General features: G+C 42.6%; 1 protein-coding gene and 1 long non-coding RNA gene across 2 annotated transcripts in view; both read right to left on the bottom strand.

Annotated features, from left to right (window-relative positions):
* Nucleotides 1-18,535: 18,535 nt before the first annotated feature.
* LOC135886851 (uncharacterized) lies at nt 18,536-23,497 on the bottom strand. The gene is made up of 5 exons (XR_010561799.1): nt 23,210-23,497; nt 22,105-22,183; nt 21,177-21,264; nt 20,180-20,352; nt 18,536-19,505 (listed from the first exon to the last, which is right to left on the bottom strand). It is a non-coding gene; the product is annotated as an uncharacterized LOC135886851 (long non-coding RNA).
* A 197-nt stretch (nt 23,498-23,694) lies between these two features.
* Nucleotides 23,695-25,542, bottom strand: part of RBM26 (RNA binding motif protein 26) — a 92,808-nt gene continuing 90,960 nt past the window's right edge. The window contains exon 22 of the mRNA XM_065399715.1: nt 23,695-24,387. Within this exon, the coding sequence (XP_065255787.1) occupies nt 24,298-24,387 (90 nt within the window). The 3' untranslated portion in view covers nt 23,695-24,297. The remainder of the gene's footprint in view (nt 24,388-25,542) is intronic.

The raw sequence follows: 25,542 nt of genomic DNA, 5'->3' as shown, positions 1-25,542 counted from the left end.
TACTTGCACATGTCTGAGATACAGTTTCTTCACTACTTGGAATTTAGAAACCATTTCTCAGCATCTCCTGTTTTTCCTGAAGCAAGGAACTTTGTAGAGGACAGTGACAGTTCTTAATCCAAGAATGGGAATATGTTGACACTTAACTGACTTTCATAAAACTGTGGCTCTGCAGTATCCTTACTGCTGGAGTGGTAGAGTGTCTATGACTAACTCTAGATGAGGCTTGGATACGGAGGTCCCGCAAGGAAGGGGTAATCATAGACCCCTTCTTCTTGGAGAGCTGCTATTAACACTTCCAGCACTTTTGTAACACTTGTGGTGCTGTTGCTAAATCAAAGGGCAAGGACCTGTATCGTAGTGTTGTCTTCTGAGAGCAAAGCTTAGGAAGCATCTGCAAGATTGCTGAATTGGGGTGTGGAGAGAGCCATCTGTCACTGTGCAGAGCAACTGCAACTGTATTCACCCTCTATGGTCCACCAAGGGCACCCACTCTTAGGCTTCCGGCTCCCCAGCGGTCAGATCTCTTGGGAACAGACATTTGTCTCTCTCCCTCCTGACTGGGGGGGTATTTCCAGGAGGCACAGCTCCCTATCTACACTGAGAACTTCTCATCAAAGACTGCCTGAGAGGGCCTGCTTTGCGGTACATACTGTAATTGCCACAGTTAAACTACCACACAGCTCTTTATAGGCAAGCACGTTTATTCTTAAGGTTAAAGTACTACAGAGAGAACATTTAAAACAATGAAAGAACCTACACGCATGCTAATCCACCTGGATTTCAACAATTTCCACCCCATCATCAACCTCAGCCTGGACCAGTCCACACAAGAAATCAACTTCCTGGACACTACAGTGCAAATAGGTGATGGTCACATAAACACCACCCTATACCAGAAACCTACTGACTGCTATACTTACCTACATGCCTCCAACTTCCATCCAGGACACATCAGACGATCCATTGTCTACAGCCAAGCCCTAAGATACAACTGCATTTGCTCCAATCCCTCAGACAGAGACAAACACCTACAAGATCTCTATCAAGCATTCTTAAAACTACAATACCCACCTGGGGAAGTGAGGAAACAGAAAGAGCAAGATGGGTACCCAGAAGTCACCTACTACAGGACAGGCCCAACAAGGAAAATAACAGAACACCACTGACCATGACGTACAGCCCCCAGCTAAAACCTCTCCAGAGCATCAATAACGATCTACAACCTATCCTGAAAAACGATCCCCCACTCTCACAGGCCTTAGGAGGCAGGCCAATCCTCGCTTACAGACAGCCCCCCAACCTGAAGCAAATACTCACCAGCAGCTACACACCACACCACAGAAACACTAACTCAGGAACCAATCCCTGTAACCAACACCGTTGCATTCTCTGTCCCCATATCTACTCTTGTGACACCATCATAGGACCCAACCACATCAACCACACCATCAGGGACTCATTCACCTGCACATCTACTAATGTGATATATGCCATCATGTGCCAGCAATGCCCCTCTGCCATGTACATTGGCCAGTCTCTACGTAAAAGGATAAATGGACATAAATCAGACATCAGGAATGGTAACATACAAAAGTCAGTAGGAGAACACTTCAGTCTCCCTGGACATTCAACAACAGATTTAAAAGTAGCCATTCTTCAACAAAAAACTTCAAAAAAAAAAAAAAAAGACTTAAAAGAGAAATTGCAGAACTACAATTTATTTGCAAATTTAACACCATCAATTTGGGCGTGAATAGGAACTGGGTGTGGCTGGCTCACTACAAAAGCAATTTTCCCTCTCTTAGTATTGACACCTCCTCATCAATTATTGGGAGTGGACCACATCCACCCTGACTGAACTGGCCTTCAATATTGGTTCTCCACTTGTAAGGTAATTCCCTTCTCTTCATGTGCCAATATATATTTATGCCTGTATCTGTAATTTTCACTCCATGCATCTGAAAAAGTGAGTTTTTTACCCATGAAAGCTTATGCCTGAATAAATCGGTTAGACTTTAAAGGTGCCACTGGACTCCTTGTTGTTTTTATCTAGTTTGGGTCTTAAAAGAGACTGCAAATAGATTTCAGGCAATGGGTTTCTCAAGGTACAGCTTAAAAAGGATTAATCTGGAGGTGGGTCATTTGCATTCCACTCCTCGCAAGCATTTCCCAGGAATCCCACTCAACTAACAGTTCTTTCTTGTCTTAGGCCCATTGTTTAAGAGTCCTTTGAAGGTCATAACACTTACCATGGTTTACATTAGTCATACCACATTACATACCACAACACAAACATCTGCATTTTTAATGCAAGAGCTCCTAAGATACATAACTTAACTCAGTAAGGTTTGTGCAAGATATTGCAGGAAATTGCCATCTGTCACAGCATCCTTCGCATCTATTGATGTTATCCCATTCCCTCTGCTGATGGCAGCTACTTTGGATTTTGAGGTTTCCATCTTGAATTTTGATTTAACGGATCTGTTGAAATATTTGATGTCAAGAACTGCTCTTTAGCCTTCTGACTTTTTGGGAGGGTGGGGGAGAATAGGAACAATATGGAGTAAAGGCCCTGTTTTCTCTGAAGAGTAGGAACAAGTTCTATTACTCTCATTCATAGGAGATCTAGGATGGATCTTGGATAAGGTTGTCATGGCAGGTGTCCGCATGCTCTGACACCTCTTCTTCCTCAGGGAAAACCCATTAAGCCATTCATTTTTTTTTAATAGGTTGAGAGGGACCACACTTGCACTACCATCCACCCATGCTAGCACTGCTTCTGAAAACCTACCAAGCACCTCAGGTGTCAGATGGCAGTTCTTCCCCCATCTTGCCAACAAGAATGAATAAATAAACAAAACAGGAGGTTGAAGCAAGGCAAGGCAAGCTGCAAGAGAAGCTGAGAGTAATAACCAAGACATCAAGGTCTGGTGACCCAGAGCAGCAGCTGTGAATGACAGTCCAATAGTTAGGACTTGGCAACCCACAGCGGCAGCTGAGGACAACAGTCCAATAATTCCCGTCTTTTAGGTAAGGCAGGAAAATCCCTATCACACTATTATAGACCCAACAGGCTACGTGAGGAGGGGTATCCAGCTACAGCTTTTCAAAGGCATCTGCAGACCTACAAATTGTAGTTTCAATACTCAGAATACTCAGTACATGCTTACCTGAAAGTCTATCCTCTGTGAGTTTTATTTTTTAATATTATACTATTTGCGTCTCGAGCTCTGATGTGGAGTGTTGGCCTTCCTCCCCTACATAGGGAGAATTCCCATTGTGAGACTGTGTTTGCACACCTAAAGGAAACAGCAAATGTCTCTGACCTGATCTTTTCTGCATTGATTTCCCATGCTGCATTCTATGAGAGTGAGCAAGACAACCCAGTACTGATAATTATCTCATGCTGCATTCAGCGAAGGTGAGCAGGGAAACCAGGCACCGAGGTTTATCTGCCCTGCTGCACTCTGCAGATTTATGCAGCTGGAGGCAGGGAAACAGATTTCACTTTGCATCTCCGAGGGTATGTCTACACTACGAAATTAGGTCGATTTTATAGAAGTCGATTATTAGAAATCAATTTTATAAAGTCAATTGTGTATGTCCACACTAAGTGCATTACGTCGGCGGAGTGCGACCTCACTACCGTGGCTAGCATCAACTTACGTAGCGGTGCACTGTGGGTAGCTATCCCACAGTTCCCGCAGTCTCCACTGCCCATTGGAATTCTGGGTTAAGCTCCCAATGCTTGATGGGGCAAAAACATTGTTGCGGGTGGTTTTGGGTACATGTTGTCAGTCGCCCCTCCCTCCATGAAAGCAACGGCAGACAATCGTTTTGCGCCTTTTTTCCTGGGTTACCCGTGCAGACACCATACCACGGCAAGCATGGAGCTCGCTCAGCTCACCATCACCACTGCTGTTGTGGGCAAGTCGACTGTGGGGGCTGCTGTGATCCAAATAGCCAAAGCAATCATTGACGTTCTGTTATCAAGGGTAGTGACTCTGGGAAATGTGCGGGCCTTTTTAGATTTTAGGTGCATCATATTCCTGTCCTTTGTCACTGGTGAAGAAGTCTTGCAGCCGTACATTCCAGTCAAGTCAGCGCTGTAACACCCCATAGCACTTCTGCGGTTGACACATGTAACAGCTCCAGGGCTCTTGCTCTTTTGTCTTGGCCGGGGTACCTTGCCTTACCCGGACCTCCAAGCATTGGACACAGAAGCACCTGCAGCAGCTGGCATTGCTACACAGCAGCAGCTCCTTGCCTTCGCAGCAGGCGGTGCAGTAGGACTGCTAACCGTCGTCATCCACCGCTTCCGCTGCAACTCTGGTCTCCTGCTCCCCAGCAATGAGCTCGGGGGATCTGTACTGGTCCTTCTGGGTACTGCTGGCAGCAGATGGTGCAGTAGGACTGGTAACCGTCCTCGTCGGACATGTAGCTTGGCCGGGGATTCTGGGAACGTCTTCCCTGCCTGGCTCCTAGCAACCTCCAGAGCATGGTGTACAGCTCCATCACTTCCCCTGCAACTCTGCTCTCCTGCTCCCCAGCGACAAGCTCGGGGGATCCGTTCATGAAGCCTGGACAGTAGTAAGGAGCAGTTCAACTATAGGCTGAGCAAGTGCAGAATGGTGGTAGAATGTGCCTTTGGATGTTTAAAAGCTCACTGGCGCTGTTGGTCAGACCTCAGCGCAACCAACATTCCCATTGTTATTGCTGCTTGCTGTGTGCTCCATAATATCTATTAGAGTACAGGGGAGACATTTATGGCGGGGTGGGAGGTTGAGGCAAATCGCCTGGCGTCTGATTTTGAGCAGCCAGACACCAGGGCGATAAGAAGAGCACAGCAAGGCGCGCGGCGCATCAGAGAGGCTTTGAAAAAGAGTTTCATGACGGGCCAGGCTTCGGTGTCACAGTTGTGTGTGTTCCTCCTTCATGCAAACCCGCCCCCTTTGTTGATTTTAATTCCCTGTAAGCCAACCACCCTCCCCCCTTCGAAATAAAGTAACTATTGTTTTGAAACCATGCATTCTTTCTTTATTAATTAAAAAAAAAAAAGAGATAACGGACAAGGTAGCCCGGGTGGGGTGGGAGAGGAGGGAAGGACAAGGCCACACTGCTTATTGCAGCCACACTAAAAATCAAACTGTTTGAATGATAGCCTTCTGTTGCTTGGGCCATCCTCTGGAGTGGAGTGGCTGGGTGCCCGGAGCTCCCCCCCCCCCCCCCGCGTTCTTGGGCGTCTGGGTGAGGAGGCTATGGAACATGGGGAGGAGGGTAGGCAGTTATACAGCAGATGCAGCGGGGGTCTGTGCTCGTTGGCTTTCCTGCAGCTCCAACAGACGCTTCATCATGTCCTTTTGCTCCCCCAACAGACACTTCATCATGTCCGTTTGCTCCCCCATTAGCCTCAGCATCGCGTCCTGCCTCCGCTCTTTGCGCTCACTTAATTCTTTCCTGGCCTCTGCCACTGAACGCCTCCATGCATTAAGCTGTGCCCTATCAGTGCAGGAGGACTGCATGAGCTCGGAAAACATGGCATCGCGAGTGCGTATTTTTCGCCTTCTAATCTGCGATAACCTCAGGGACGGGGATGATGGGGGAGCGTAGAAACATTCTATGCTCTATGATTCTGGGGGGACTGCATGGTCACCTGTGCTGCTGAGTTCGCCACGCTGACCGAAGTTCCCGGGGCTTTTCCTGTGTTCCTGGCTAGTGCATCGGAGTTGAGAGTGCTGTCCAGAGCGGTCACAATGGAGCACTCTGGGATAGCTCCCAGAGGCCAATACCGTCGATTTGCATCCGCACTACCCCAAATTCGACCCAACAAAGTTGATTATAGCGCTACTCCCCTCGCCGGGGAGGAATACAGAAGTCCATTTTAAGAGCCCTTTAGGTCGATGGAACGGGGTTGGTTGTATGGACAAATTCATTTTTAAATCAACCTAACGTGGCTAAATTCGACCTAACCCCATAGTGTAGACCAGGCCTTAGAGCACCTCCTAGAGAGGAATCCCCTGAATCACACGCTTCAAAAACTATTTTTTTTTTAATGCTTTACACACTGGGGTGACTAGAGGGGTCTGAACATCTGTGAGACCCCCCTTCTTCTTAATCCCCGTCTTCCTCAGATTGGGAGAGAGAAATTTTAGACTGAAGACCTCCTGCAGACTGGAGTGGGGGGGGGGGGGGGGGAAGAGACTTTGTAGTTATTCTTTTGGGAAGCTTTCTTGCCCTGAGAAAGAGGGTATTCAGAGTGGAGTTTGTGCTAGACTGGGCTCCAGAAGGGGGCTTTCTAGGGATTCCTGTTCAAGAGATTCCAGGATGTGGCCTGGAGATACTCTGATTCCACTCCAGGGGCACCAGGCTTCAACTCTGCAGGTTCTGTGTGTGTCCTGGGCACACTTGCTGCAATGGGAGGCAGCAATGGGTTGACATTGCTGGCAGGGAGTAGTCCTGAACCTCTGCAGAGCTTGACAGGGGGGTGGGGGGATGGAGGGAGAGTTTGGACCTGAGAGCCCCTTACCAGGCTCACCTTGCTCTGTCTCTGGAGCCCTGTCAGTAGCTCCAGGCTGTCACAGCAGGTGTGGGGGAGGAGCTGAGCAGCCACTCTGTGGTCAGCAGTCATGGCTGTGAGCGCATGCCCCAGTGGCTGGGCAGGAAGCTTCCCCGGCCCTTTGATACTATATTTGCTGCTGAGATGCCACCAATACTTCCTGGGAGCTATCCTGCTCAGGCAGGGAGGCCGCAGGAAACAATGCCTTGCCTGAGCAGTTGAGAGAGGCCTAGTTCTTTACAGATCAGGCTTAGATCTCTATGCAGACACTTAATCAGCAGGGGAGGTGCAAGAGACAGTGTCTGGTTTTCCCCCTCAGCCTTCTCTGCCATGCTACATTCCCATTGATGAGCAGGGGGCACAGAGTCCTGATGACTATGAGGTGAAAGGGAATCCCCTCTGCTGATAAAGGCAGACCCCGACAGCCTGGAGATTAAACTTGTTTTTTCCTCTTCCCTTAAATTTGCTCTGCAGCTGGAGAGGCTGACGAAATCTGGCAGTTCCTTGGTGGTGCAGTCACACATCTTCTGCTTCTGATTGACAGGTCTGGTCTGCCTCCAAGGCTGCATAGAGAAGAGTACCCAGTGTCATGGAGACAACTTTGGCATTTGAGTATCTGGAAGTATTTGCCCATGGGCTTTGGGAACTTTTATACACATTATAAGGGAACTTTGAACTCTCCATTAAGTCCAAACCATAGATGGGCCAAAAAGAAACCAGTGGGAGAAGATCAGGAAGTCTGGTAATCACCACCAAACTACTGGATCTTAAGTGATTTCTCATATGTAAAGTTTTAGCTTCTGGTTACCTTTTCACATGAATCTCATTTCCCCCTCATTCTCTATTTTTTCCTGTCTATAGACAGAATTTCCAATTTTCTATTTCCCATTTTCATTCTGTGAATGTGTCAGGGCTGTCCTAAGAGCAGAATTAATTTGAACAAGTCATTAAAGTCAATATTTAACTGGCTTTTCCCCCACAAAGCACATTTGGTGTCATTGGGTGATTAAAATAAACCATTAGGAAATTTCATGCAAATGAAAAAAGGATTTTTCCAAAATTCAAGTTCATTTTATTATATTCAAATACTTTAACTTTATTTTTTGTGCATTTAAACTTCACAAAAATATATATATATATTTTAAACTTACAACTAGGCTAAGTCCCTTCGCAAAATCACTAAACCCATAATCATTTTTACTACCACACATTACCCCTTTAATAATTAGCAAGTCCTATGCTCAACTCAACTCACATTTGTTTGAGAGAGAGGAAAGAGGTGGCAAAACCTCTGTTTCTCAAGCAGCTGGATCTTATAGGTCAGAGGGAGGAGGGAAGCCACAGCAGAGAAGAAAAACAAAGAATGGAAGAACAAATCCAGAGAGCTGCAAGTTTTGCTGTTCGATGCAGAAAGACTGGGACTGAAGGCAACAAGATACCTCTTGAGAGACATGCATGAAGAGAGAAATTTGCCTAACCAACCTTCCAAAACAAAAAAGGCCGGGGATCCCAGTAGTGTTTTCAGAATGGCAGCTAGCAACTTCCTGAAAATAATTTGAGACAAACCAGTGTGCTGCTATGAAAGGGTCTGCACTAACCACACATGAATTCTTTCAAAAACTATTAAGTTTGATGGTGGTGGATAGAAATAATCTAGTGGAAAAATTTTAAGGAGCTATAACCACCCAGTATTTGTTAATTCAGGATGACTCCAGAGAGCAATTCACAAGCTTTTACATTTATATTTTTAAGGAGGTCATAAAATGTGAACTTTAGTAACTGTTACAGCCAATCAAACTGCCATCAATCCTGGCTCAGACTACTGTAACACCAGTAATTATCTACTAGAATTACTTTGAAAAGCTTATCTACACCTATCACTTAAGTATTCAATCTTATAAAGATCTGCCACTGACATCCCATACACTGTCAGTTTTTAAATATTCCATACTTTGTTTTCCCATGTTATTTGCTTACGCCCTTACTTTTTAAAATTGAACATATAAAAACCAAAGTTCTTTCTCTCTCCAAGTTCTTTTATTTCTCTAAGATAACAAGCAGACCTTGTAAAACTCAGTATATAGTTAAGTGGTTTGGGGGGCGGCGGAGGAGAGAAGAGGAAGAGAAGGGGAGAAAAAAGGAAGACAAACTGATCAGTATCTCCTGACGGCAAGGAACTGTACTAGTAATAAAAAATGTCCTGAAAGATGTAGTGACAAACCGAAGACATGTGGACCCACTATATAGGGGACACAGTCATACTTCAAAAATATACAGCAGAAATTGTTATACAGCTTTTAAATATTTCTTTAATATAAAAAGTAACAAATATCCCAATATAAAAATAAAGTGATACAAGCATTTTTGTAGTAAGCTGTTAATACAAGGTTGAAAATACGAATGTATAAGTAAATGACATTGTAGTAACAAAATACAATGGTGATTTCTCATGTAAATTACATTTTGGGATTAAAAATATTGAACTATAAAAATGTTACCTCTCATTTTATCCTGTTTTAAAGAGTCTGTTGAGGATAGCTTCTTACACCAAAATTGTTTTTCTGTAATTCAGAGCAGGAAACAAATCTCTTCCTACCACTAGGCCTGGGAATTAGCCAAAGTGGCCAGCTTCCCATCACCTCCATCACAAAAGACAGAAATCAGCACCACTCCTACTGCTCTGATCTCTCTCTTTCACTCCACTTTATTTTTAGAAAAAGGAGAATCTGGTAGCACTCATTTCTTCTATCAGTAAAAAACAGGTGTACATACATAATATGAGGCTCAGATTCTAAAAATAGGGACATCCAAATTTCAAGGCAAAAAAGTGCCACTTCTAGGTTATCAGATTCAAAAATCCATGCAGGTGGGCTTTATCAATTGACAAAAGTGAAATTTTATGAGACAAAAAGCAGCAAAGGTTCAGTAGTTCATAGCCCTGTGCTCAGGTTTCTTTACAGCAGAAAGACACTCACCAAAAATGTAATTAGCATTTTAATGCAAATTTTATTTTTTCAGAAACGAGATGAATTAATCTCTCTGGAGACAGCAGTACTAGTCTCCTCCTCCACTCCATATAAATATGTCTTACCAACTTTGAAAGACTACCAGTAGGTCTAAAGACTAGGCTCGGAATCCATATTAATTGAATCCTTGGCCTGCTTACTGACACTGTCAACAAGAATCTCAATTGTGTTTTTTAAGAACACAGTAAAAGTATGGCATAATATTGCTTTGGTCAGTGATTCTCAACTTTTTTCATATTGCAATCCTATATCAAAAGAGGAAAAAAGCTTCTGTTCATTTAGCCACAGGAAAAAAAAAAGATGGTCATGACCCCATGGACCTATTCTCATGGCCTCCAGGCTGAGAACCCATGGCCCTGGGCATCAGATCCATACAGTACGTTATCAGGTCAGTAGACAGTCTCATTGAGCACAGAATTTTGGCAGTGTGCTACCTTGATTTTATCCTGATCTGGCAAAAATTAAGGCTGCAAGATTCAAAGTACGATTCAACATTTCCTCAACTGTATGTGCATGAGCAATTTATTCCCAAGATCCTCAAGACTGCAATTACTGAACCATGGAGAGTCTAACCTTTGTTTGTAGGAGATTGTACAGGAAGTTATTTACGTTGCATGAAAGAGGCTCTTAAGCAGGAACACAAACACTACCATAAGGAATCGCAGACGTAAGAGTTAAAATAGCAAGACCATAAGATCACAAAAATGGGGAAAAAAATTGGGAAACTAATGAATTGACCTCAGAGAATTCCAGCTGCATTGCATATGATGAATTTTATCCTCTGTGGTGGGTCTTTGGGAGCAACTAGGGCAAAGTCAAAAACTCAAAAACATATCAGTGTAGTGAACAGAAATGCTTTATAAGCATAAATAAGAATTACCAGTGAAGGTCCTTATTCTGCCTTCAAAGAGCTACATCATTTTTGTCTATTATGTTCTCAAGAGGGCAGAGATTATACATTAAACATTAAAGCAAAGGACACACGAGTGTATATGAACACAGGATATCAGAGAAGTTCAGAAATAAAAATAGCTAAGAAATCTGTTGAAGTTTCAAATTTTATATGGTTGAGTAGCTTTTGCCTTGCATCATGGAAGCTGTCATCTCACAGAAGAGAGAGAAAAGTGGGCCATGGCTTTTTCCCTCCATGGTCTCCCTTTCGATCTGTCTATTCATACCCCTATTTTCTATCAAGTTACATTCCACACATTAATCTCTTTGCTACCCAAATTGAGATCACTTTTTGCAGCACAAACTTTATTATTAGTAGTAATATATTACTGAGGCACCCAAACACTGTGCTGGATGCTGTAAAAGAAAAACAAACAAACAGATAAAACATACTGAAAGTGTCTTACAATATAAACTGGAATACCAGATGATTTTATCCCTGTATTTTGGTAAATGAGATAAGCGGGGAAGAGGAGATTCTGTTTCACTAATGATGGATATGGCAGGAAAGGTGGTTGACAGGGGTTGGGTACTTCTACCACATCATCTAACACTGCTCTGAGCACAGTAGGCTGACTAGTTTAAAGACATTAACTAGTCCCTGAAGGAATCTCTGAGCGAAGTTAAATTGTGGAAAAAACTCCTCAGACCTGTTTATATTACAGCTTCTCTCCGTGCTATCACTGGTGCAGTTGCACTGGTGGTGTATTATGCATTCATTTTTTGCTGTTTGCTGCCAGAAAGGGCACTGCTTTTATAGAAGTTTGCTGAAGCTGAGGGAAGCCTGAGGGGCATATATTCCACAAATGGAGAAACGTAGAGGCCATGTTGAAAAACTGCTAATGCTCAATGAATGTGTACACCAAGCTCCACATACCTGATTTATTTGGATCAAGAGAAATATCACCCTGGTGATACATCAACAATTTCAAGTCCAACAGCAAGAGGTAAGAAAACAGGAACTGAAAGGTGAGATAAGTCATGACTCCTTTTAAAGACAGTCTCTGTGCTGTAGTTCTAAAAGGTTTTCAAAGGTTCTGAGTCCATGTTGCACGGTACATATTTGGAACTCCAAGGGTAGAGATCAGTGGAGAGTCAGGTTACATAGAACAGCAACATCTGAATGAATTTATATCATGTTACCGCATAATGCAACACTAGTAGAAGTGTCACTAGAGTTAAGAAATGGTTACTTAGTGTAACTGCGGTTTTCTTTCTACCACCTCTGTTCAAATGATGGTAACTGATCTCCTAGAGCCTGAACGCAGAGTCCTTAGGCTTACTGGTGGTAGACTTACTTGAGAAGCCTTCAGTCTTGTGGGTACTGAGTCGGAGACCAGTGGGTGCCGAGGTGGTAGATCTGGCCTGAGATTCTCTTTTTTTGGTAAATTCTCTACCCAAGGAATTTGAAGCTCACTTCCTAGAGTGTTTTTGAGAGGATTCCAGTGATTTCATCTTTGAAGCTCTAGAGAAGTGTTGTGCCAAGGAATTGACATGATCGACCTAGTCAGGGGTCGTTGTGCGGGTGGGAGGTCCCTTGGTCAGAAGCTGGTCAGAGCAAAACTCTCCATCCTAAGTAGAAGCGGTTTCAGTTCCTGGTTCTTTCTGGCCCTTGACTTTCATTTGAGGCAGAAATTACACTTCTGAGGGACATGTGATTCCCCGAGAGACTATACAGCAGGAATGTCCCTCACTGACCGGGATAGCCTCTTGGTGTGAAAGACAACCATTAAACCCGATTTCAATTCCCCTGAAGGGAATAAATAAATACCAAAAAATAGATGGACGCGCAACAGCTGCTATCCTAAGAAGAATTTTTTTCCCCCGATTTTGGCATATTTTTGTTTATAAACTAAAGAAAGAAATGAAAGGGATTACTACCACCAACTAATGGAAACTCTAGGAACTAACACTATCACGAACAAGAGAAAAAATACAGCTGATGTAATCTCAACTTGGACGCTACTCAAGCTCTGTCTCAGGCTGAGGCAGTTGAGAAGGAACTGACAGTGGTTCATCCATGCAGCGTTATATAGCCCTGGTGAAGGACACGAGATGGGGAGAGTGCATGCGTGGGCCAAATGGACAGTGCTACCTAAAATCTCTGATCTGAGGAGCATAGGATGCAAACGCACCTAGAGTGGAGCACCCATAGGAATGCTACTCAAAGAATCAAAGTAACAGTAAGTAACCGTGGTTTCTTCTTTTTCAAGTAGATGCAACCGTGTATTCCACATAGCACAAGCAGTACCCACCCCCGGAAGCAGGGCTTAGAGTCTAACCAAGGATTGCAGGACCATCCTACCAAAATTTGTATCTGCTCTGGCAGATGTAGTAATGGCATAATGGTTCGTAAGGTACGTATGGACAGCCATGCAGCAGCCCTGCAAATGTCCAATATTGAGATGCCACTGAAGAACGCTATTGACATTGCTTGCATTCTCATAGAATGAGCTTGCACCTGCTGAGGTGTAGCGAAAGTGATTTTATATGCAGTCTTGATACACGTTATCCATTTAGAGATCTGAGAAGAGACCACCTGAGCCTTCATGCGATCTGCATATGACACAAACAGGCAAGGCAAAGCATGCAACAATTTAGACCTGTCCAGATAAAAGGCTAGCCATAAACCATGCCTCAACCATGTCAGAGCAATGACAATGAGCTCGGCCCAATCCACCTTCAGCTTGACAACAACCTGTGGGATGATAGGGTTTGGGGGAGAAAGCATACAGGACAGCCAACTGCCAGCTAAGGTGGAAAGTGACAGACAGGGAACCCAGACTGAGGCCCCCCTCAAGAGCAGAACAGATGACATTTCTTGCTGTTCCTTGGAGCAAACAGGTCAATCATCGGAATACCCCAAGATGGCCCAGAGGACACTTGGCTTCAGGGACCACTTATGACTCGGGAAAAAGTTCCTTCTGAGATGGTCCATAAGATGACTCTAGACCCCAAGCAAGTGATCAGTTATCAGAGTGATACTTTCCTCGATGTAGAACTGTCACAACTTGATTGCCTCTTGGCAGAGCACCTTGTAGTTTGCTCCCCTTTGCCTATTCATGATACATCATGGTGATATTGATGGTAAGTATGTGAACCACTGAGCCCAATACGGTCCAGAGAAACGTGACAGGCACTGTGGATGGCCTGAAGCTCCAGCATGTGGATATGCAGTGAGGCCTCCTGTTCGGACCATGATCCTGAACTTTCAGCAACTCCAGATGTGCTCTCCAGCCCATCAAGGAGGCATTGGTGACAACAGACCTGGTTGGTAAAGGCTGGATGAAACTAGGTGTCCCGAAGACCCAGAACAGCAAAACAGTCATTCTGAGGTGGGGAGGACAGTCAATAGAGTGACCATTCAGAATCTCATGTATCTGATACATCTGTTGAGGCTGTGAAGGTCGAGAATTGGTGTTACCCCTCCCTTGGATTTGGACACCAGAAAATACCAGGAATAGAAGCCCTGACCCTGGTGTTCCAGCAGAACCTCCTCCACTGCTCCCAAAGCCAGTAGAGAGCAGACCTGCTTGAGGAGAAGTATCTCATGAGAGGGGTCCCTGAAGAGGGACAGGGAGGGAAGGAAAGGAATGGGATGGCATAGCCCAATCTAATGGTATTTAGGACCCAGCTGTCGATGGTGACTGAGACCCAAGCACTGTGAAAGCAAGCAAGCCAGCCTGTCCCCAAATGGAGGGGATGGGGAAAAGGGAGCCACGACTAGACCACTGCTCTGGATCAGGGAATCAAAATGGGAAAGCATGTCAACTGGCCAAACCCTGTACCCAAATGCCTCTTTAGCTGCGACCTATGCACCTTTCTGGGATAGTCAAATTGTCTTGGGGGAGGGAAAGGCTGCCCAAATGTACACTGCGGACCATAATGCTGCTGCTGACCACTATAGTGGCACCTCTGCACTCCCGGCATGGACACGTCCAAGGACTGTAGGGTAGCCCTAGAATCCCTGAAGCAATGCAGAGCTTCATCTATCTTGTCCAAAAAAAGCACTCGGACATTAAAGGGTAAATCCTATCTATCTTGCTGCACATCGGGAGCAATGCTCAAATTCTGCAGCCAGGGCGCCCTTCTCTTGGTCACTGCTGAGGCCATCATTCTGGCCAAAGTATACATGATGTCCAGCGCAGACTGCAATGATGTTAGCCACCAAGCAGCCATTGGCGATAAACGCCCGATATTCCTCCCTCAAGGCTTTGGGCAGCTGTTCTGCAAAGTTAGACACTGCTGTCCAGTTCACAAAGTTGTATTTGGATAGCAATGCCTAGTTATTTACAATCTGCATCTGAAAAGAAGAGGAGGGTTACCGGTCAGGTTCCATCTGTTTAGAGGCTTTATACTTAGGAGTGGATTTAAATTTTCATTGCTGGGCTCTATTCACCATTGTTACAACCAAGGAATCTGGGGTTGGGTGCACCAGAATGAAGTAGTGTTTCTCCAACTGCTTCACAGTAGATGGTACTGAAGCCATTGTGCTCCAGAGAACCTTAGCAGGCTCTAGGAGCATATTGTTAATAGGGAGGATGACTCTCCTGGGACAGATGGCTGCAGGATATCCAATAATGTATGGGTATTCTCCTGCAGGAACTCCACTTGAATACTCAGGGAAGCAGTCATATGCTGCACATGGTGTTCATATGCCTTGAAATCCTCCTGTACTGAAGGAGAGGAAGAGCCAGGCATTACAGAATTGTCTAGGGATGAAGACAAAGTGGTTAACTGTGCCAGAGCTGGATCCTGGTCCAGGACTGACAGATCTGGACAGGAAGACTCTGAAGTTTCTACGAGGGAAGGTTCACCAGTGCCTGGGCCTGCAGCAAATTGACAGACACTGCCACAGATCTGCTCGAAGATCTCCCCTTAGAGCAAGATGAGGAGTGGGACTTCCACGACCAAGGAGCATTCCCTGGATGCCATGGAGATCACTAGAATGGATAGGGCATTAGTGGCCATTAGGCACTGGGCCAGGGACCCGTTAGAATGCTAGATGACTGCCAATGCTGGTACTCACAGAGCTCCACGAATAGCCCTCAATATGGGTCAGGTGATGGGAGAGCAGGAGGAGGAAGATCCCAACCTGGACACAAGGAGTCCCAGGCTTCAGAGGATAAAGGGTGGAGCCAGCCCTGAGGCTATGAGCAACTGGCCTGCCTCATCCATAGCCTAGAATGGAGAGAACTGGCACTGATGGTGGAACCGGTACTGCCAGCACCAAGTACACGTCCATTGTTTCTGGTGCCAGAAGCAGTTGACTCCGAAATCAGCAGTGGTACTGACGTGACTGTTGATGTCAAAATGGAGAGTGGTGAGTGCTGTCACAGTAACATCAGCAGCGCAAACAGCAGCGAGCTGAGGAAGTTCCCAGTGCTAAGGTGGTCCCTTGGGCCTGGCATCGGCACCACTTTCACTGACTGGAAGGGAAACATTGGTGTGCAGTGCCGATGGTTCAGCAGTCCATCCAGACAACGGCACTACAAACGACACTGCCCTGGAAAAGTCCTGGACCCAGGGAAGGGTCAGGACAGAAAAGCAGTCCATTGCCTCCTGATACACCGCTGGCACAGAAACAGCCAGTGCTGGCATCGCCCTCATTGGTACTGGACTTAACGGACACCCCAGGGCTGAAACCAGAATCGACAAAACGGGGTCTTTGCCCCCCTTCCATTCTCCCCTGTACTGGTGCAGTGGTTAATAGGACCTGCTCCAGCCTGTGTGTCAGCATTCACATTGTTCCATTCTGCACTCCTTCTGGAGGAGGCAGACAAGTTCCCACACAACCTGGGCGGCCTCAGTTGGTCTTATGCAACCTTTTCCTTGGCACACGCAACAGGGAATGACTCCATCTCTTCAGAGAGGTGCTGGATCCAGAGCACAAAACAGCAGCACTCCCAGAACCCGAGGGTGACCTCCAGTCCTATGCAGGTGCCAAAGCAGATACCATGGTCTGTTCAAGAAGGTGCTACTTTAGATGAAGATTCCTCACCACCTGAATCCATTTCATGAACGATTTGCAAATCGAACACTGCTCTTGATGTGGGGATTGTTATTGGAGATCACTCCTCTACATGACGGACAATATTTAAACCCTGGTGGGGGCATCACCAGGGAAATACTTAAGCTAAATTTAACTAATACTACACTAATGGTACTAATGAACTATATACAGTTCAAAAAAAGTCACTAAGGAATAGAAGTTGTGAGGTTAGGAACTATAGAGAGCTCCAACTCCAGACATGAGTAGGTAAGGAACTGAGGGGAGGCACCACCTCATATATCCAGAGGAGGGTATATGAGCATGATGCATGAGCACCACCTCTTACAAGTACTGCTAAGCAAAATTCTCCAGCTCTGGTGCACTGGGCACGCACACCCCTAAGTGGAATTCAAGGCTGCATCTACTCAAAAAATTGGTTCCTGTAAATTGCTTTGTACCAGTCCCAGCATGTAGGGTTCCTGAAACCAGGTGGAGCTAGAGAATAAACCAAAGCATTAGAAATATCAGTCTGCCACAAAACTGAGATCACGTTGATGGAGATTTCCCTTATACCTATATCAGTAGCCTGGCTTGTTGTTTCTTCCGTGTGGTTTATATAAACACTTTTCACAAAGCAATCACTGTATATGTGACCTCTCAGTCCTCATCCTCAAAAGAAACCTGCACACACCTTCAAAAGATGAGACAGGGAGCCTAAATTCATAACTTTGCTAGCCACTAAAAATCATGGACTGAATAAAGACGCTGGATTTATGGTTTATTACAATCTATAATCTCCCTTCCCAGCCTTCCCCCCATCCTTTTTCTCCTTTCCCCCCTATGACTGGAGAGATGTTAACTGGCCACTTCACCTGGAATGATCCCTTGAAATGTGCGTTAACTACTTACACTGAACAATCTGTTCCACCTTATATTTAGCTGTGGTTCTGAGCACATTCCCCAGAGCTGATGAAGAGTTCTGTGTAAACTCAAAAGCTTGTCTCTCTCACCAACAGAAGTTGGTCCAATGAAAGATATTACCTCATCCACTTTGATTTGCTAATATCCTGAGACCAACAGGGCTACAACAAAACTGCACATACACACAGATCGTACTTCTGATTGGGATGTGGCACTCACTGCATATGTACCTAATTCCAGGGCTGGTTTACAGCAGATTAAATAATCAATTTACAAAAAGCCTTGACTAACAGGAGGCAATTGCCTAACCTATTATCTTACTGCAGTTTTCATCATGGTCTCTTCAGAAAAATACAATAAATTCATTTATAAAAAGGAAGAGGGTGGGGAGTAGGAATGGGGGGGGAGGGGGAAGAGTAGGTATCCTGCAAGACAGGAATGCTTCTCAATCTTATCCAGATTTAAATGTGTAGGGCCACATTTGATCATTGGTGTTTAAATACAAGCAGGTGTAACCAGTGTCCATTCACAAAAATAGAATTTCTGTTGCCCTAGTAGCGATGGGACACTATCTTCTGCAAGAACTGCAAATATTTGTATGAGCAGGAAAAGTTTGAAATGACAGCACATTACTTCCAATTTTTGGCAGTTTCACTTGTGTACCCATAGTGCCCTCTAGCATTCAAATGAGAAAACACTGTGCCTTATCCGAGACTCAAAAAAAAAAAAAAAAAAAAAAAAAAAAAAAGTTTCACAACCTCAGAGGAAGGAGACTTCAAAATGCTTTGAAAGGACTTTCTTCCCATGTTAAAAACAGGATGCTGTAATGGAAATGATACTTTCACAGCTTTTATACAGCACTGTCTTGCAGAGCTTAGAAGTTCTGCAGGATGAATTCTTGTGCCCATAAGGCATTTCTGCACTTTTCTATACCCCACCTATAGCAAATGTGAATTAAGATGATGCATTCTCTTGGCATGAGAATATGGACTTTTACATGCAATCCGAATGGACTGCATATCAAGATACATATTTGTCAAATGTCTTCTATTTCCACACACAGAAAACAGAATTTGGCTCAAATATTTTTTATTAAATAGAAGTCTATATAAATTGAAGAATAATTTGTGGTCTTTAGTGAGATAAGACAAGTTTCATAGATTGTAGAGAGCAAACTATTGTATAGAGAGAAGGCTTAGTTTGCCTCAGAGAAAAGCGACCTTCCATCTAGCTGAAGATCATTAGGAAAACATTTTGGAGAAATCAGACAGTACTTCCTTCTTTCTTTACAGTTAGAGGGGCACTATGGAAGCCTATGAAAAGCATGAGTCACCATTTATTGATAAAACAGAGGAACTGCTTTGATGCTCATCCAAGACCGGAAAAGAACCAGCTTCCAAATGACTGAAGTGGATTTCACATCTAATATTCAAAGTGAGCTGTTAAAGATAGTCCTACCATTGCTTATCAAGAGAGGTTATACCTCTAGTTTAATGTCCCCCTTTTTCTTAATAGATTTGGTGATATAAACAGATTTGCTTTTTATAAGAAAATAAATTGCTGACAAGCTTCCAATAAAAATTCACATGCGAGTCAGCAACCTACAACAGAGGGGTGTTCTGAGGATTAGTCTTTGTAAAATGTATTGAATAAATGAAGTAAGTATTATTAGTGACTTCATGAGAAACATTTTTCCAATATATGTCGCAAAAAGGCTGAACTATGAGGGAAATTGCTGCAATAGATACTTTCTTCTTAAAAGAGAAATCATGTCTGAAGAATGACTTCTTCGATTTTATGTCTCTCCACCTGCTGATAGGAAAGGGTAATATACTGTTCATACACCTGTGCAGCTAACATTGCAGGATGTAATCTTGCACAACCTTGGTCAGAGAAAGGCAAAAAGCTGAATTACTCTATTGGAGTATGGTGGAAGTCGGGAACATATGACCACGTCAGTAACAAAGTAATACAGGATCAGGTAATATGCAGTTCCAAAGACATCTATAGGCTCTCAGCATTACAAGCCCACTGGAAAAATGAAATCCTGACTCATCTGGACAAAGAAAAGAAAAAAATGCAATATTAACATTCAAATAACTTCTGATTATCTAATAACAATGCTAAAAGCTCAGACAGCATGAATTTCAAAGCAATTATCTACTGGGGAAAATATACAAAGATAAATGATTTGCAAAATGTTTGCTTGACAATTGATCTATAATACTTATACAGCACCAATAAACGTAGTATCCAGGCAGCAATCCTGCTGAGCACATTAAAAACCCTATGAAGATACATGCATAAGTCCTACCAGGGGTTCACAATGCTTAAAGAGCTAATTTCCACAAAGAATCAGATAATCAGTTTGATTTTTCAAAGAAAAGCTAGTAAACCATATTCATCTCGAAATTTCTTCTGAAGAATTTCTAAGAGAAATCTTTTTTCTTTGTCTTAATAAAATAGCTGCATGTGAAGATGATAATGGGGATGCTACTGCAGCAGCACACTTGCTGTAAAAATCAACACCATTCCAACTCAAGAAACAAGAGGCTAAATATTAACCAAAATTAGGGTAATGATCTCTTATCTCTAAGATAACTCCAATATTTTTCTGAAGAAACTTCAAATTCCCGTGCTATTTACTCCATTTGTTTTAACCACAGTAATTTAACTGGTTAACAAGAGTAACATAGGATCTGCTGTACTAGGTTACATCTAAAATGATACCTTCTCCAGTGGCCAGTAGTGGATGGTGGAAGGTGAAAAAAATCAATGCACCTGGACAATTCTGTAATATAGCAAATGAGGTGTACTGATGGAAACTTATGCCAGTTCCTGTGATCACTTTGTGGCCGAAGCAGGAGAAAATCCAAAAATCCCAGTCAATGATATCAAGTGAGCTAATTATAAAGAAAAAGGCAAATTAACAACAGGTTTTGGAATAATTTTTATTAGATCCTTAGTGGGATTAGAAGGCTCAGGGAACTGGTAATAAACTGTGTGACATTTCATTTCCAGGTCACTGATTCACATCAGGGCCATATCAGTGGAGGAGGAAAATTCTTTGTATCTGATGGCGTTTTGATGTGCTTTGCCTAGTGGACAAATATCCATGTTACAAAACCAACATCACAACTGACTAGAGGAGCATTACTGTTTTTCTATCAGAGCAAAGATGCGAAAGGCCAATCTATGAAGATTAAGCTACCACTTCATCTCTAGGAGTGGGTCCTTCACAACAGGGTTAAAATATACTGGCAGATCTGTACAAGGAGGCTTCTTCTGATGTTGCTCATGCTGTACATACAAGATCTTAGAGGAGAAAGATGTTAATTAAAGTTTAAAATGTTTAAATACTGAAAAGATTTCAAAATGTCATTCTTCAACATAAACTATGTTTCCTCCCTGTTTCTTTAAACCAAGTTTTCACTTGTTAATTATACTTTCCCCCCTCACCCCCAAGACTCAATTTCTATAACCCTGGCTTTAAGAATTATTTAAAAGAAATTCTCACTGGAGGTCTTTTGTACATGGCTTTTGAGACAAAGACAAGTTACAATTTCTTTGACTTTCTATTCCTGTTACCCCACAACTTTGATAGTTTTCCCATCATTTTCTTTTAACTCAACGTTTTCAATGAGTTACAGCTTTATATTTTTCTGTCTTAAGTCCTTCATCATCCAACATCTAACAAAAGACCATCTTAAAGAAAGAAAAAAGTTACCTTTTTCCTTAGAAGTTGGGAAAAGTTTTCTGGAAAAAACAAGGCAACCATTCTTGGTGTTTTAGATTAGCAAAATTCATTTGCAGAACTGTTGGATACAAAACAGAGCAATTTAGCTAAGCACACATGCATACATGAGCAGAATCACATTCAGGAGGATCAACTCAGTAGGGAAATGAAAGTTGTGAGATGTATGGCTTGTTAGATAAAAAAAGAAGGCTGCTCCACAAGAGAGACTTTAAGTGATGACTTTCAACAGTGGTCAGACTGTGTGAAGGGACAAAGAGGACTCTGGTGCTAGGCAATAGGAAGGAACCAGGAAGATGGCAGACATACGTGGCATGTAGTTTGGAGCAAACCATAAGGTGTCTAAAAACCAAAAAGGGCAGCTTGAAAAGGATTCAGAAGTAAATGGGAAACCAGTTTAGATTGTGGAAGGGTCTATATGCTGTACAAAACTCAATCATTACTATTATAACTGGGGGGGTCTCCGGGCACTAAACACAAACAGTGGCACACTCTAGTTTGGGGAGGAAATGGCTGTGCTTGTTTCTTTGTGTGAGAAAGTGAGCTGAAGCATTGTGACCCTGGTATTCTTCAGTAACTGGAAGAGATATGACAAGAAAGAGAGTACAAAATACACGACAGCAACAATTTTTTCATTTTCACCCTAATTTTGGAGGAACATAATTCTAAGTTTTTCATAGGAAGACCACATGGCTAAAGGGATTAATAGGAAATGGAATCTCACACAGCTGTGTCACTAGTTTGAAGTCAGTCCAACTGAGCAACCACCAAAAGTTGTGACCATCGGATATCTAGGTGAAGTGACTTAGTTTCAGCTTCTTTGAACATGGACCCATATAAAAACCTACACCCTAACAAACTACTCAATCTATGGAGCATGCACAGTCCACATCTGCAGTACCTGATATGTGGAAAAACACAAATCTTCAGTCTCCAGCATTTCAGTCTGGCACCCTTCAAACTGGCAGCCTTCAGAAGTACTAAATAATTAAAAAATAAAAAGTTGAAAAGTTTGTATTTACTCAATGAACCAGAATAGCTCATTTAGAATACTGGAGAAATAGGATCTAAAATTAATTTATTTTGCCTGAAATTCAGGGTAAAAAAGTCAATTTCCCTAATAAACAGTACAAGTCCTTATGACAAATATTAGAAGTTACCGTACAAACAGACAATTATGACATTTCAATATAAAACTAAGTTCTATACAAAAACAGAGCACATCTTTGCAACAAGGTGTACACACAGAGAGAAAGAGAGAACACATACATACACTATGAAAAAGAACTGAGATTCAGGCCTACAGAACTAACACCAAAAAACCCTTCAGACCACCGATTTAGAAAGCTACTCTGAGGGACACTCTTACCTCAGGGATGATACTACTTCCATTTCCCTTCATCTCTTATTTTACGAATAAAAAGGCTGCCTGCAGAGTAATGATGTTCCAAGAAAAGACTTAAGGGGTGGTGGTAATTTGCTCCCAATTAAATGAAGAGTGCACAGAGAAAAATATTATGAGATCCAACTACCACTTCTGCACCTGTCTGATGAGAGGTGTATTGGATTTATATTACACTTATTTGAGGGCTGATGGATACACAAGGCTCCAATAGCTGCTATGCCTACAAGAGACCTGAGGAGGAGCCAGAATGCTACTTCAAGGAATGTGAAACACTTTATTTTGGATATAGGAGTTTCTATATTTCTACAGGGCTAAGTCTTAGGGGTTTTTCCCTTCTAAGAAGAGAAGAACTGCAAACCTATGAAACCAATGCAGAACATAGTGCCCTGTGAAAAAGTGCATATTTCGTATTTCTGCAAGCTCTCAGTTCTATTAGCATTTCTCACATTTATAAGTTTTAAAAAGTAACTAAATGAACAGCCCATAGTATGGACTGATCATTTTCCCAAATGTAGTTTTAAAATGGGGAAAAAAATCTTTGCAAGGACAAAGGAGATATATTAATATATAGGCTCAAAGTTCTTAAGACTATAATACCTACCATTCACTTTTCTTAATGTATTCTTCTGTTACATTTCTTTAGTGCATATATCTTTGTGGGATCAAGTTTTCTTCTGTAGGTTCACAGTATATGCATACAAATGCTCTTCTTATTCATTAAATGTTATTCTATTTGAAGCAGTTTGAGTTAAATTACGTTATCAGTTTTAAAATTTAAAATATGTTTCCAAGGCTTTTATGCAGCAAAACCATATACTAAAATACAATTGTATATCACCTAAAAATGAGACTTCACATTTCAAGTTATCAGTTTTTTATATGACGTTGATGTAAAAAAAAAAAAAAAAAAAAAAAAGGACAGTGATTATAGCTCCTTTTGTGAGTATGGGGGTGGGGGGGTCACCATTTGGAATGGTCTTTCTTCTTTCCTTTTTTATTTTTTTCCATTTTCAAGGACCATTGTCTTAGCTTTTTTGGTTATTGCTTTTTTTCTTTTTTTTTTTTCTTTTTTTTTTTTTTAAAGACCATTCCATTTCTTTATTTTTTTAAACATCTTAAAGTCATAAGGACTTATATGCAAAGCAGTCATACACTGTATCATTAAAACCCATACGTAAAATACGTACACAAATCCAACAAAAGGCTAGTACATAGTAAAGCCTAAGCATACTACTATGCAATATTATGAATACATAACTTTAGAGACTTCAGTTTAGTACTGTTATCTATTCATTTCTGAAAACATTCACAAAGATTTTAAATGCAAATTTTCATTCCATATCTGGAATAGAACAAAAATTATCTATGTTATAACAACTCTTGGTCTTTTTTTTTTTGACCAATTGATTAAATTACAAAGAATCCAAAGAATTCTCTAACTTTCAGGAGAAGTATGTAATAAAAACATTGCATATGTTTCTAATAAGATGTCTTTAGCAATCATTTACTGAAACAACTCAAACATGAATCTGGCAAAATACAGGATTGATCAGCTGCTTTTTAGTCTATTTCTGAAATTCAACTTCATCACATTTACCAAAAAACCTTTTAGTACAAACAAGCAAAAGTACATTAGGTAATACTAATGCAATGTAGGTACAGTTCCAGCACTTTCTCTGATCAGTTGAATCATCTTCTCCATGAACGAGATTCATTATCCTCTTCCTCTTCATCATCATCTTGAAGCAATGAGTCATCCACCAAGGATTCTTCCTGAAACTTCAAAAGAAAAATGTGTTAGGCTCCATTTCAAAATAGTCAGAGAATGTAAAAGATCAAAACAAAAAGTAGACTTCTGCTGCACAGACTTTAATGAGGACAAAGATTATATGTGGACATTCCCTTTTTAATCTGAAACAGAAAAAATGAAGGTTACTTCTAATCCGAGTTCTTCAAGATGACTTCATATTCACACTTATGGTACTGCACCACCTGATGGTGCCAAACGATGGAACCTTCTCAAAGCAGTGCCTGCTGAAGCACATGTGCACCCCTCACCCGCGCCTTCTATTCCGCCTCTCAGTGTCTCTGATCATGAGAGGGTGAGGCTACATAAGGGGCATTGAACCCTCTACTGCCGCAGTTCCTTCCACCACCAACCCAGACAACCATAACAGGACTCTGAGGATATGTCTACACTGCAATGTAAGCCCAGAATTCAAACTCAGGCTCAAGACTACCCCCCCTTCTATCTACACACAAATTGCACTAATCCAGGGCTCATACCCAAGGTCCCAGGACCCCATGAGGGTGGAGGGGTTGCGCCTCAGTTAAGTCGGGTTCCAGGGTTCAAGTCCTTCTGCTTTGCAGTGTAGACAAAGACCCACTGGACTCGCGCTATGACAGTCTGCCAAAAACATCCCACGGGCCAACTTTATTTGTCCTTTGGACAGTCAAGTTTGGTGGACAGTCAAGTCTTCCCACACTAAACCACAAACAAAAGGCTAGAGCAGCCACCTTTTTGGAGGGTACTGGGAAGTCTGGGATATGGGTGGCTGACCTTGGGTCCACATAATGTAGTGCAGAGATGGGAGCCCCAGGTTGGGACCCAGAGTTCAACATTCCCTAACCAGGGATTACCAACGAGTGTAGAACACTCAAACCCTAAATTAACAAATCCAGGGTCTGCTAACTCTAATTCTACTAACCTTGGGCTTACATTGCAGAGTAGACATACCCTGAAAAAAAAGGGAAGGTGGGCAAGAATTGTGAATATGCAGACTCATCTTGTAGAAGTCTGGTAACAAGTAACCAACCTTCATTTCTTTTTTGAATGGCTCTGCATGTTAAACTACTGCTAAGTAGTAATAAGTAATGCTGAAAAACCCTAAACACAGAAATGGACTCTTAATCAAATAACGATTGCAACACTGC

This window comes from Emys orbicularis, chromosome 1, assembly GCF_028017835.1.
Source record: "Emys orbicularis isolate rEmyOrb1 chromosome 1, rEmyOrb1.hap1, whole genome shotgun sequence".
NCBI lineage: Eukaryota > Metazoa > Chordata > Testudines > Emydidae > Emys > Emys orbicularis.
Note: the sequence above shows the minus strand (reverse complement) of the source record. Positions and strands in the feature narration are given on the sequence as shown.